The sequence below is a fragment of the Papio anubis genome, chromosome 1, assembly GCF_008728515.1.
Source record: "Papio anubis isolate 15944 chromosome 1, Panubis1.0, whole genome shotgun sequence".
Classification (NCBI taxonomy): domain Eukaryota; kingdom Metazoa; phylum Chordata; class Mammalia; order Primates; family Cercopithecidae; genus Papio; species Papio anubis.
In genome coordinates this window covers 55,561,925-55,577,077 of record NC_044976.1, presented here as the reverse complement: position 1 = coordinate 55,577,077, position 15,153 = coordinate 55,561,925, and the positions used below count along the sequence as shown (strand labels likewise).

At 38.8% G+C, this 15,153-nt stretch overlaps 1 protein-coding gene across 12 annotated transcripts in view; it reads left to right on the top strand.

The window, feature by feature from the left end:
• The window catches only part of DAB1 (DAB adaptor protein 1), a 1,241,370-nt gene that overhangs the window by 1,079,041 nt on the left and 147,176 nt on the right, over nucleotides 1-15,153 (top strand). For 11 of the 12 annotated variants that reach the window (XM_017956763.3, XM_017956575.3, XM_021923232.2 and 8 more), the window contains one exon: nucleotides 13,159-13,298. In XM_017956763.3, coding sequence (XP_017812252.1) covers nucleotides 13,159-13,298 — 140 coding nt within the window. Of the gene's footprint in view, nucleotides 1-7,057; nucleotides 9,944-13,158; nucleotides 13,299-15,153 lie in introns of those variants that run through there. The other variant, XM_021923343.2, reaches the window with a different exon arrangement.

Genomic DNA, 15,153 nt, shown 5'->3' with positions numbered 1-15,153 from the left:
AAGATGGATAGCCTCTGATTCCAACAGATATGCAGAAGGAGGGAGAATCTCTCTGTTTTAATAATTTATAAGGTGATCTCCCTATTGCCTTCGGGAAGGAACATCCTGTTCTTAATTGCACCCTTATTCCCAGGCAACAACAACAAAACAATTCCCAAACAGCTGGGACCATTCCTTCTAATGTAGTACAACTTTGCTATGGTTAGCTTTGGGCCACCGATGCTTAATGTAAAATATATTATTTGGGGAAAAAGAAGGCAGTAAATATTTACTGAATGACTGCCATGTGCCAGGCAGTGTGCTAAGAGCATAACATATATTATTCCTATGGTTCTAGTAACTATTCTAGATAACCACACTGTTTTGCATATGAAGAGCCTAACACTCAGAAACTTTAACTTCCTTATACACAGGAAGTAGCATACCGTGATTTAAATGTGATGCCTTCTGACCTCAAAGGGTTAGGCAGCCATGCCCCCCTTAGCAGTGTGGCCTCGCACCAATGACTTCATTTCCCTGTGCCTCCGTTTCCTCCTTCTCTGAATGTGTTGCAGTTCTTTCCTCCAAGGTTGTTGTGAAGTTTAAACAAAACAATTTATGAGAATGGGACAGGCATGCTCATTTTTCAGGTAGCATTCATTCAGCTTTTCACATCTCCTTCCTGATTCTGGCCCCCCATTATGGATCCTATGTTTTTGTTTCCCCAATATTAACATGTTGAAGCTCTAACTCCCAATGTAATAATATTTGCAGGTGTGGTCTTTGGGAGATAATTAGCTTTAGATGATGTCATGAAAGTTGAGTACTCATGATGGGATTAGTGGCTTTGTAAGAAGAGGAAAGGAGGCCAGGGCTTTCTCTTTCTCTCTCTCTCTCTCTCTCTCTCAGTGCATGCACAAAGAGATCTTGTGAGAACACAGTGAGACAGTGGCCATCTGCAAGCCAGGAAGGGGGCCCTCACCAAGAGCCAAATCTTCCAGCACTTGATCTTGGACTCCTCAGCCTCCAGAACTATGAGAAATAAATGTCTGTTGTTTAAGCCATGCAGTCTATGGTATTTTATTATAGTGGTCTGCGCTGATAAGACATCTCCTTAGATGTTTAAGTATCTAATGCACAGAAGTTAATACTCAGCTTGGTATAAGAAATATGTTGGAGCTCACCCCTCCTAGATAGGGAAATCTTGTAACTGTCAAAAGTTAAAAGAATTCACAGCCAAAATGACCACATTAGGGGAAAAAAAATACTTATCTTGGCTGTGCTTACTATAATCTATGATGAGTGGGAGAGATAGAGAACAATCTTGGGTGTGAAATAACTTTTATTTGGCCATTAACGGTCTTTAGAGCGCAGCCTGGAGTGGGAGGCCATTTATGACTCCGGTGGACTCTGTAGGCTCTGCTTCAGTGTCATAAAAAATGCTAATTGCCTTCCTCCTTCACATCCTGACTCCTGACAGAGGCATTTGATTTTGTTGAAGCTTCTGCAAGGTGACTCCCATTCTGGGACCTCAACATTGGCAGTGCCTTCTGCTGCTTCTGCTTCGAGACAGTTGCTTAGGGTACTTCCTGACAGAATCTTTGAGGTCTGTGGAAAATGGGGAATTTACACTGTGCCCAGAAGAACCGGCTGGATTTAAATTCAGAGGAGAGCCATTCCCCTGGTGAGGAGATGATCAGGTTGTGATGAGGTTGAGAAATGCTCTTCTCTAATGGTATAAAGCAAAGCCAATATTAAAATGACTATGGTGTGACATTTACTTTATCCCATTAGGAATTTTATTCCTTGAGGACTAAATGAGTCACACTCATGGACTGTATAAAACAAGATCTGTATGGGAGGGGTTTTTAATAACCCCTTAGATGCCTCCCCCAAGTGATCCTGACTCCTGGAGTCCACTACCCACTTTAGCATAAATAAATTAATTAAATCATTTTCAGTTCCCACCCTGATAGAGCTAAAGTGTAGGGAAGACAGTTGGAGAAGAGGAACTAGCAAGGGCAAAAGGCATGGAGGTACCTAGCCCATAAGGCTGGAGTTAAGGGTGCTGGGGGCAAGAGGGCACAAATGAGGTAAGAGAATAAGAGGGAGGACAGCCTGTGGCAGCTGGGTGGAAGGAGATGACATTTTTCATTTTTGGTCAGGTAGTGCATGATGAGATGACACTTGGGGTGGATCCTCTTGGAAGCAGTGTGAGGCATGGATTAGAGGGTGAAAGTAGAGGCACATCTACTGCGACTCCTGGAAGCCTCCAGACCCTTTTAAGTGATATATTGTACCCCAGCCCTGCTACACATTAAAGACAGCAGCCTACAGAGTTCCCCATGATCCATTATGAAATTCAAAATGGGTGATTCTTAGGGCATCCAAATTGGAATGGAAGTCAAATTATCATTGTTTGCAGATGATATGATCTTATGTGTGGAAAAACCTAACAACTCCACAAAAAAACTATTAGAACTGATAAACAAGTTCAGTAAAGTTGCAGAATACAAAATCAACATGCAAAAATCAGTAGCATTACTATATGCCACTAGTGAACAATCTGAAAAAGAAATAAGGTAATCTAATAAAATGAAATACCTAGGAATTAACCAAAAAAAATGAAAGATCTCTATAATGAAAACTATAAAACACTGATGAAAGAAATTTAAGAGGACACTAAAAATGGAAAAATATTCCATGTTCATGAATTGAAAGAATCAATATTGTTAAAATGTCCATGCTATCCAAAATAGCCTCCAGATTCAATACAATCCCTATCAAAATACCAATAACATTCCTCACAGAAATATAAAAAAATAAAATCCTAAAATTTATATGGAGCCACAAAAAACCCAGAATATCTAAAGCTATCCTAAGCAGGAAAAAAAAAAAAAAAGCCTAGAAGAATCACATGACCTGGCTTCAAATCATACTACAGAGCTATAGTAACCAAAACAGCATGGCACTGGCATAAAAATAGACACATAGACCAATGGAACAGAATAGAGAACCCAGAAACAAATCAACACACCTACAGTAAACTCATTTTCAACAAAGGTGCCAAGAATATACACTTGGGAAAAGACAGTCTCCCTAATAAATGGTGCTGGGAAAACTGGATATCCATATGCAGAGGAATGAAACTAGACCCCTTTTCTTGCCATATATACAGATCAAATCAAAATGGGTAAAGACTTAAATATAAGACCTCAATTGATGAAACTTCTACAAGAAAAACATTGGGAAAAATCTCCAGGAAATGGGTCTGGGCAAAGATTTCTTGGGCAATACAGCACAAGCACAGGTGATGAAAGCAAAAATGGACAAATGGGATCACATCAAGCTAAAAAGCTTCTGCACAGCAAAGGAAACAATCAACAAAGTGAAGACACAATCCGTAGAATGAGAGAAGATATTTGCAAACTACTCACCTGACAAGGGATTAAATACAAGTATAAGGAGCTCAAACAACTCTATAGGAAAAAATCTAGTAAGCTGATCAAAAATTGGACAAAGATTTGAATAGACATTTCTCAAAAGAAGACATTAAAATGGCAAACAGGCATATGAAAAGGTGCTCAATGTCATTGATCATCAGAGAAATGAAAATCAAAACTACAATGAAATATCAACTCACCCCAGTTAAAATAGCTTATATCCAAAAGACAGGCAATAAGAAATGCTGACAAAGATGTGGAAAAAAGGAAACCCTTGTACACTGTTGGTGAGAATGTAAATTAGTCCAACCACTGTGGAGAACAGTTTGGAGGTTCCTCAAAAAACGACAAATAGAGCTACCATATGATCCAGCAATCCCGCTGCTGGGTATATACCCAAAAGAAAGGAAATCAGTATATCAAAGAGATATCTGCACTCTCATATTTGTTGCAGCACTGTTCACAATAACTAATATTTGTAAGCAACCTTATTTGTTGTCCATCAACACATGAATGGATAAAGAAAATGTTACATTTACATAATGGAGTACTATTCCGTCATAAAAAAGGATGAGACTCTTGTCATTTGCAACAACATGGATGGAACTGGAGATCATTAGGTTAAGTGAAATAAACCAGGCACAGAAAGACAAACATTGCATGTTCTCACTTATTTGTGGGATCTAAAAATCAAAACAACAATTGAATTCATAGAGCTGGAGAGTAGAAGGATGGTTACTAGAGGCTGGGAAGGGTAATGAGGGTCTGCAGTGGGGATGGTTAATACTACAAAAAATAGAATAAGATCTACTATTTGATAGCACAACAAGGTGACTATAGTCAATAATAATGTAATCATACATTTTAAAATAACTGAAAGAGCATAATGGATTGTTTGTAACACAAAGGATAAATGCTTGAAAGGATAGATACACCATTCTCCATGATGTGATTAGTATGCATTGCATGCTTGTATCAAAACATGTCGTGTACCCATACATACATATACCTACTATGTACCCACAAAAATTTAAAGAAAAAGAACAAAATGGATGATTCTTAGAAATCCAAATGTCTGATTATGATTGGTAGTTTGCTGTGACTCCCTGAGGATTTTTCAAGTTGTTATTTCTCATTCAGAGAGGTGTGCAAAAAATCTTTGTGAGATGCAGGTCCTCCCCAGGTTATGCAAGATAATCTGCTGGCACATTAGAAAAATGTAAGATGTCTGTTTATGTTTGATTTTAATCCAAAAAGTTCTAAGAAAAAGTAAGCTTTAATAATAATATATGGGCCTGGGTGATGTGGCTCATGCCTGTCATCCCAGCAGTCAGGGAGGCCGAGGCAGGCTGATCACTTGAAGCCAAGAGTTGGAGACCAGCTGGCCAACATGGTGAAACACCGTGTCCACTAAAAATACAAAAATTAGCCAGGTGTGGTGGTGCACACCTGTAATCCCAGTGATTCAGGAGGCCGAGGCATGAGAATCGCTCGAACCCAGGAAGCAGAGATTGCAGTGAGCTAAGATCACACCACTGCATGTCAGTCTGGGTGACAGAGCGAGACTCTGTCTCAAAATAATAATAATATATAGATTATCAGTAGTACATGTATGTAATTTTTACAGAAATATATCTATCTTAGAGTTGTGGGCTCAAAAATGTTTTACTCATAGTGGTATGTGATTATAAAACTGGAGACCTACATTCTGTGGATTTATGAAGACTTGGGTTCAAATCCTAGCTTTAGCACTTACCAACTCAGTTCTGTTCCTAGATTTAACATATGTAGACAATCACCACATAATATTGCTATAACAATAAACTGATATATCCAATGTACATCATACAGTTATAAATATTAGTTATAAATACATTAGTTATAAATATATTAACTAGTCATAAATATCATTGTATACAATTATCACTGAGAGACTTTCAAAACGATCTTTTCCCTATGAACATTCATTGAGCGCCTGGGGAGATTGAACCTCAAGGGCAAGTGACATCACACAGGTGAAGGTACAGTAACAGAGACTACATCTGAATCCAGGCCTCTTTCCTTCCTTCTTTCCGGCCAGTTACTGCTTTTCTTTCAGGGGGCTTGGTTTCCAGGCAACTCTATGATGCTGCGTAACCCCCATATCTCCCTCCTTTGGAATTCGAATCAGTGCTATATTGAAAATTCAATTACTTGAAGAGCCTTGGATTGGATCCCAGATAAAGCATTCCCTCTTAGTTGTTGGCAATTAGTTTGTTTATGAAACCAAGTGAAGCAGGTGTATCAGAGCAGAAATCTTCAAACGTTCAGTGCAGGATTGCTTTCCTCTGAGACAAGTAGGAAAGTGTTAAGGAGGTGGTGCACCCTCTCCTACCGCACTGGCACTCCTGACCTGCCAGAGGCACACTCACCCAAACAGCCACAAATGATACCGAGTAGTATTTCTCACACTTAAGGAGATCCCTCCTAAACATTGAAAAAGATGCCCGGCGCGGTGGCTCACGCCTGTAATGCCAGCGCTTTGGGAGGCCGAGGCAGGCGGATCACTTGAGGTCAGGAGTTCGAGACCAGCCTGGCCAACATGGTGAAACCTCATCTCTACCAAAGATCCAAAAATTAGCCAGGCATGGTGGCAAGCACCTATAACCCCAGCTACTTGGGAGGCTGAGGCAGGAGAATCGCTTGAACCTAGGAGGTGGAGGTTGCAGTGAGCAGAGATCACGCTACTGCACTCCAGCCTGGGTGGCAGAGCGAGACTCAAAAATAAATAAATAAATAAATAATAAACATTAGAAAAGAAATTTTCAGGTTTTTAAGAAACCAGAGTTGAAGTCTATGAAAGTATCTTTGAAATATATTATTACTAATACCTTTTTTTTCTTCACAACTGGTAAAAAACCCCAAATTGAAACTTTGGAAAGTTTTATTCTGAGGACCCCAGTCTAAGAAATATCATCTTACAAGGGATTCTCTACATAAGCAAATTGCTGTTCTCTAGTGATCTTTGAGGATTACTTATATCTGAATCAACTCCATCTACTTGGTCCCTCCCACTGGGGCAGAATCTCACTGGAAGGGATTTAGGAATCTGTTGTTGCTGTTGTGGTTTTTACAGGGGATTCTTCATTACACTTAACTTAGAAAATTACAGCAAAACTCCATTGACTTCCCACTAGGATGTAAGTTCCCTGAGTACAGGGATATTTATATGTTTTGTTCCCTGCAGTATCTGGAGGACCTTAGAACACATATACAGTAGACACTCAATAAATATCAAATAAAGGAATGAATGAATCAGTTAATTGCAGCCTTATACTTCCCTACATGTTGCTATAATGTTCTTTTTAATCTAATCATCACAACAAGCGTGGATCATTAGTAGCTCCTGTGGTCTAAAGAACAACGTTCAAAGGCTTTAACTTGGCTTCTAAGATGCTTCATGATTTGGCTGCCCTTTGAGTGCATCACTCTAGCCATGCCCTCTAGTCCTGTGCTCTGCAAGCACAATTCATTGGCCCCAGCTCACCCCAGACCCATCTAATCAAAATCTGCGAGGTGGTGGGTTTTTTTTTTTTTCTTTTGAGACACAGTTTTCTTATGTTGCCCAGGCTGGTTTCAAACTGCTGGGCTCAAACAATCCTCCCTCCTTGGCCTCTCAAAGTACTGGGATTGCAGGTGCACTCCACCACTCTGGGCTCTGGGGTGGTATTTTTTAAAAATTCCCAAGGTGATTCCAGAAGGTAATTAGGATCACTAAACAGTCTAAGCAAACTACTAACTGTTCTCCAAATATCCTTGTACTTTTTGTTTATCTGGAAATCTTCTCACCTTCTTCTCTACCTCTTGAACCCCTGCTTTTCACAAGGACTTACTCAAATGCCATCTCTCCTCTGTAGCTCTTCTTAATCATCTCCCTACCAAATACAGTTTCTCCACCCCTTAGGAAAACACATTGCTTAACAGAATATGACCAGAGCTGTGAGTGTCATATAGTGCTAAGGGGTGGAGAAATTATATATGATGCCTTTTGAAATGTGGCTTCCTCTGGGCAGGAGAGAGGACACTTTTTGCTCACCCATGTACCACTGGAAGCTAGCAAAGTGCCTAGCATGAAGAACACTAAGGCAGGACAGTGTACAAATGACGATCATATAATTAGGGTAACCACACAGTCTGTTAACCAAACTGGAATACTTTTGAGAGTAATGAGGGATGCTGGTAACAACAGTGTCAGTACAAAAGTTTCTGGGACTGTGGCAGACAAACTGAAAGTATGATCACCCAAATAACAATGACCAACGTTGATTAAGCTCTTACTGTTTGCCAGTCACTCACTGTCTTGTGCGTTATTTGTCATTTCTTTAATACTAGGAGAACCCGTTAGTATCTATACTGAACTGATAAGGACACTGTGGCAGACATGTGAAGGAACTTACCAACGATTATACAACTAAGGAGGTAGATGGGAGAGCTGGGACTTGAACTCAGGTCCTCTGAATCCAGAGCTCATGTTCTAGACCATTAAGGCCTATTGCCTCTCAGTGGGAGAACTGAAGCCTTGGAGTAGGACAGGATGAGATTCTGTTCCAAGCTCAACTTGAAGTAACTTTAGTTACCTCTTGGGCTCCAGTTTCTTCATCCATAAAATAATAACGATGGTGGTTTTCAGTAACCTTGGAAGATTAAATGATACAAGGCATGAGAAGGGCATGTGTACTTGTGAACTACTTGTCTTTAAGAGTAAGACATCTGCCAGTTTATCCATAAGACATCAACTCAAGTAGCTGTGACACAAATAAAAGAGGCTAAATTCTGTAATAGAACACAGAGGTAGGTCACAGGAAGCCCCATAGTCTAATGGTTAAGACCATGAAATTTTACACAAGACCTAGGTTCAAACAGAGGCTCTGGGATTTGAATAGATATTTCTCCAAAGAAGATATGCAAATGAACAATAAACACATGAAAAGATGCTCAACATCATTACTCCTTAGGGAAATGCAAATCAAAGCTGCAGTGAAATATCACTTAACACCTACTAGGATGGTTAAAGTAAAAGAGACAGACAATAACAGATGTTGAGAAGAACATCTGGTAAAGAAACTGGAACTTTATATTTTGCTAGGAGGGTTGTAAAATGGTGCAGACACTTTGGAAAAACAATTTGACAGTTCTCCAAAAAGTTAAACATAGAGTTACCATATGATGCAACAATTCCTTTCCTAGGAATAATTTTAAGAGAATTGAATACAGACAGCCACACAAAAACTTGTATACAAATGTTCATAGAAGCATTATTCATAATAGCTAAAGAATGGAAACAACCCAAAGGTCTATGAGCTAATGTGGTATAACCACACAATTGAATAATATTCAGCAAAAAAAGCATTACTGATACATGCTATAACATGGATGAATCTTGAGAACATGCTGCTAAGTAAAAGAAGTCAAACCCCAAAAAATTGTACATTATAAGATAACAACTATATAAAATGTCTAGAATAGGCAAATCTATAAAGACAGGAAGAGATCAGTGGTTGCTTAGCACCAGAGGGAATGGAAAGATAGGGAGTGACAGCTAATGGGTACGGGGCTTCTTTTTGGGATGACAAAAATGTTCTAAAATTAGATAGCAGTGATGGTTATACAATTCTGTGACTAAACTAAAACCACTGGATTGTATACTTTGAAATGGTGAATTGTACGGTATGTAAGTTATATCTCAATATAACTGTTATTTAAACATTCAAGTTATGCTGTGGACTTTGGGTGTTTGTGTTGTCTTCTGTAAAAGAGGACTCATTGTGGAGCCTAACTCAAGAGCAAATGAGAAGATTAAATGAGAAATTGCACATGAAACCTTTGGCACAGTAACTGTATAAAAACTCAATAATAGTGACCATATGGGTGATTTTCCTTAACGTGTGGTCTTTCTCTTGTCCAGCTTGAAACAGAGGGTCAGTGGTGTTTTCAGCAACATAGGCTGGGATTCATGGTGACCTAAAATGCATGAAGACTGATCCTATTCCTAACACCTTCATATTGTATGTGCCTCAGATAGAATTAAAGCCTTATGGCTGTGATATCTGTTATTTATTTCTTAACTAATATAACTGAGACCTTGCTCAAGATGTGCTCATGAAAAATTACCCTTTTAATGGTGAAGCATTTAATGAGAAACTGGATTATCTACTGCATAAGTGCCCTTCATACAAATTAGCTTGGCCCTAGGTCCTAATCTAAATTGGGCTCCCTACTTTCCTCTAAACGGCCTAATATTTTCTTATTAATCTCTGCCCTTGTTCACCTGCTATGGTTCTGCCGTCTCTTATGAATCTTCTTTCTCGGCAGAGTTCTGTGCCCTGACAAATGTTTCTTAAGGCTGTCTTTGTATCTGACTCATAGACATTTTCTTAGAGATGACTGATGACTGGAATCTGTTCCATTTTCAAGCTGTCTCTCCATCCTTCCATGGAGTTTTAATGCTGCCAATGTATTGACTACCATCAGATTTGGGCCAGGTGAGTTTGGGTACAAGATAAAGATGGGGCTTTATAAGGAAGTTGAGTAGAAAAGAAGCAATTGATCACGGTGGTTAGGCAAACAGACTTGAAAACACAGAACACAAGCAAACCACACACATGGGCTTTCACACGAGACAAATCTAGGTTCAGGTTCTACTCAGTAAATTTGGACAAGTTACACGGCCTCTAACACTTTCAATGTAGAGCCTCATCTATGAAACCTGAATAATTGTACCTACCTCTACAATTACTTTCTGGACTTAACAAGTTGATGCTTATAGTATTTTTTTTTTTTTTTTTTTTTTTTTTTGGTTTTTTTTTTTTGGTTTTTTTTGAGACAGAGTCTCGCTCTATCGCCCAGGCTGGAGTGCAGTGGCCGGATCTCAGCTCACTGTAAGCTCCTCCTCCCGGGTTTACGCCATTCTCCTGCCTCAGCCTCCCGAGTAGCTGGGACTATAGGCGCCCGCCACCTCGCCTGGCTAGTTTTTTTGTATTTTTTAGTAGAGACGTGGTTTCACAAGGTTAGCCAGGATATTCTCGATCTCCTGACCTCGTGATCCGCCCGTCTCGGCCTCCCAAAGTGCTGGGATTACAGGCTTGAGCCACCGCGCCCGGCCGGCATTGTTATTACAGTTAAAGTTTGGGGAAGTCTCAGTGGTGAAAGAGATGTTATTATGCACTGAAATAGTATATGTTGAAGAAGAGAGATGTTTAGCTATGATATAAGGTGTATTATGGCAAATGTCCCATTGTTCTTAGCTCTAGTCTCTACAGAATGCTGAGGCTTAATTATTATATTGATTATAGTTGCTGACTAATCATCCATGTGTTATATTTGCTTTATGGAATATTACTCAAAGGCTTTAATATACAAGGAGTCAGCAGGGGTGTCATGGGAAAAAAAGAAAAAAATCTGGGAGTCAGGACCATAGGTCCAGGCCTGACTGGACAGACATTCCTTCTCTCTGCCTCCCACCCTCCCAGGATTGTGTCTTCTTCTTGCTTCTTTTACTGGGTTTATAATAGTGGTGATACTCACGCTTATAATCCTAGCACTTTGGGAGGCCAAGATGGTGGATTGCTTGAGTCTAGAAGTCCGAGACTGGGTAACATGGCAAAACCCCGTCTCTACAAAAAAAATAGCCAAGTATGACAGCACGTGCCTGTTGTCCCGGCTACTTGGGAGGCTGAAGTAGGAGAGTTGCCTGAGCCTGGGAGGTGGTGGCTGCTGTGAGCTGTGATCGCACCATTGTACTCCAGCCTGGGTGATGAAGTGAGACACTGTTTCCAAAAAAAAAAAAAAAAAAATAGTGGTGACAGCTACCATTTGTAGAAAACTTACCATGTAAATACATGCTTCACACATATTATCTCATTGAAGTTACTGTTCATGCTAATGCTGTAAGGTAGATACTTTATTGTCATCCAACACTTTTTTTTGTTTGTTTTTTGAAATGGTGTCTGGCTCTGTTGCCCAGGCTGGAGTGCAGTGGTGCGATCTTGGCTCACTGCAAGCTCTGCCTCCCGGGTTCACACCATTCTCCTGCCTCAGCCTCCAGAGTAGCTGGGACTACAGGCGCCCACCACCATGCCCGGCTAAGTTTTGTATTTTTAGTAGAGACGGGGTTTCACCGTGTTAGCCGGGATGGTCTTTATCTCCTGACCTCATGATCCGCCCGCCTCGGCCTCCCAAAGTGCTGGGATTACAGGCGTGAGCCACCGCGCCCAGCCCATCCAACACTTTTAAAAAGGGAGGCTCAGACAGTCTAGTTGACTTATGAGAGGGACCCATGATTGGAAACGAGGATGTCTGATTCTAAAGCTTGAACCTTCTTACACACCTAGCGTAATGCAGATACATTTGTATTTGCAGCCAACAAAAACTTAAGCTTCTAAGGGCACAGACGTTGTCTCATTCATCTGTTGCCAGTGAATAGTAGCACTGATACAGAGGAGATGCTCGGTAAGGGATGAATGTATAAATGAATGAAATGAAAGTTGTATTTTGTCATTAGAAATGTACTATATGATGGTTAGTGATTGATGTTGTGCTTTTCCATTTTAAGCATATCTTCTGATAATTCTCAACCCCACAAGATAGAAAGGCCTTAGTTTGCACATCTATAGATAGAGGGAAATAGGCTGAATTATCTCTAATGTCCTCAGCTCTGTGTTTCTGACAGAATGAGGTAAACATGATGAAGGAGAAATCAAGAATTGAAGTTAATGGTATTATAGGAGATGAATAGCAGACAGATAGGACACTCCGGGTTTTAAGAACCAACTGTACAGTGTCCAGACCTCTGACTAGTCAAAGTATGATGAGGTTAGTGATGGGTTTGAGTTCCTATGTATTCATCTTATTTGAGACTATGTTTACTTGGGCAAACTACCTAAACTCTGTGATCTTCAACTTCATCATCTGGAAAATGGAACTGGTTTGCTTGTGAAGAGTGGGGATAAAGTTTATAGAACATCTGGCATGGAGCGCTTCCTCAGTTCAGAGTTAACTTTATTGTCCTCACTTCATGTAGATATGCTTGAGCTCCTGGTTGATATGTCTTAGCAAAATATTATCTTAATAATTATTGAGAGAGCCTGTTGGAAGGGGCAGACACACAATAGCACGTAGCATGGAAGCCTATTTCCCTGCACACATGACTTACCAGAAGAGATGGCATAAAACCATTTTTTTATAATTGTCCTCAGGTCATTACTCTGGAGTTTCACTGTAAAACAGCTTGTGGAATTGGGTGGGAAGAGGGTCTTGGACCCTGGCCAAGCTATTATTGAATGTTGGCAATGCCAGAGACTCGGTGCTAATATTATTCTAACAACAGTTTCAGACATGAACTCTTAGTGGGTGAATATTATCATTTGTTGAATATCTCTTGTTTATCAAACCCTGAATTACATGCTTCACACATGTTATCTGATTTATCATAATACCCTGTTGGGGTGGTTATTTTTAACTTATTTTTCCCTACCTGAGAAAACTGAGTCTCAGAAAGGAGAAGTAATTTGTCTCAGGACTTAAATGGATGGAGTCAGAATGTGCATCTAGGGATACTACTATTCTTTTCTCCTGGGTCCAGTGATTTGACTTTCTGGGAATGTATATGAAACCAGACAGCGGATCTTGGAATTGTGGATACTCAAAGCCACTGGGGTCTGCACAACTACATATTTGAATCTGCTTTTTCTCTTTTTAGGTCAGGATCGCAGTGAAGCCACTTTGATAAAGAGGTTTAAAGGTGAAGGGGTCCGGTACAAAGCCAAATTGATCGGGATTGATGAAGTTTCCGCAGCTCGGGGAGACAAGTTATGTCAGGATTCCATGATGAAACTGAAGGTGCTATGCAAACGTTTTCTTTTAAATACTTTGTGTTGAATGTGAATGAGGAAAAGAATTACCATCATAATCGTAAATAACTTTATTCATTTATTGGTAAATTACTTGGCTCACTGTTGAATCACCATATTTTTTCACTGGGAAGAGATTTCAATCATTCAGCAAATGTTTATTGAGCACCTACTATGTGGAAATATTTTGGTAGGCCCAGTTTTACAATTTTTGAGTGTATCACATTTTATTCCATTTTATTTTCATTTTGCAACTCCTGAAAAAATAAAATTACAAAATTATCACATTTTTTATCCCCCACATTTTATGAATTTTGCCACCTTTTTTATTTTTGAATAAATAATATGTATTTTTGCCATATGGTAAGAGATGTTAAGATAAAAGTTGATTTTATTCATTCTTATCATCTCTACTAATGTACCCCAAACACTTTAAAATAATATCCTTAAAGTAAAATGTAATTATATTTTGGGATTTGGAGATATCATGAAGAGATTTCTGATTTTAAATGTTATAAAGAAGCCTTTTCTCTGAGGAATCGAAGAAAGAAATTAGAATTTTTTTTTTTCTTTTTTTTTTTGAGAAGGAGTCTCGCTCTGTCACCTAGGCTGGAGTGCAGTGGTGCAATCTCAGCTCACTGCAACCTCCGCCCCCCGGGTTCAAGAAATTCTCCTGCCTCAACCTCCTGAGTAGCTGGGATTACAGGCGTACACTACTAGGCCTGGCTAATTTTTGTGTTTTTAGTAGAGATGGGATTTCACCATGTTGGTCAGGCTGGTCTCAAACTCCTGACCTTGTGATCCATCCACCTCGGCCTCCCAAAGTGCTGGGATTACAGACGTGAGCCACTGCGCCCAGCCAGAAATTAGAAATTTTTTTAATATACAAAATAAATTATTAAATTTTATTAAACAGCCTTAAGAGTATACAAAACTAACACTTTTCTCAGATTCTGATGTCCATATATTGTTTCTTTTAAAAAAGTTATAAAACATTGAAAAAAATAAATGATTTAGCAAGAAGTCTACAAATATCATATGTATTTCAAACATATTTAATTTATTTTTCTGATTACAGAGTTCACTTATGTGCATTATGAAATATTTTGAAAATACAGAAAAATATAAGGAAGAAAACTGAAATAATCCACAATCCCACAAAGCCAATCAGTGTCAACATTTTTGTGTATAATTTGCAAGTTCTTTTTGTGGTTTTTCATATATAGTATATGAATTATACACATATATGTAATAAAATTGGAATTATAATTTATACAGTTTCCTGTCCTAGGACTTTTTCTCCTTCATCTAATAGTATATATGAGCGTATATACATATATATATATCTTCAAATAGCCCATGAAGATATAACTTTGTCAATGAAATATTTTCAAATGTAAAAGGAAGAAAAGAAAAAAAAGCTTGTTAGGTGTGTAAAAGTATTAAAACCTGTAAAATGCATAAATGTAAAATGTGATAAAATCTGCATCACCTTTACTTTCATAGATGCTGAGTAAATCACAGTTATTATTTTTGTTTATGCTATACAAATTTTTTAGTAGGTTAGCATACATATCAGATGCTAAGTTTCCCCATAGTATGGCTCTAAGAATCATGAGTTTTTAAACTCTTAATTTTCTACACTGGATATTCATTTATATATCTTCTTTTTATTTGTTAAGCTGTTATATAAACAAACTTTATTTTAATAGTTATGTATTTACTATAAAGTATACTAGAAAAAGGCATAAAAGACATCAAAACCATGATTTTGCAATCACCTTGGAATAAGTTAATGCATCTTTTTTTTTTCAATAATTAAGCAATTTTATACAATTTTACGG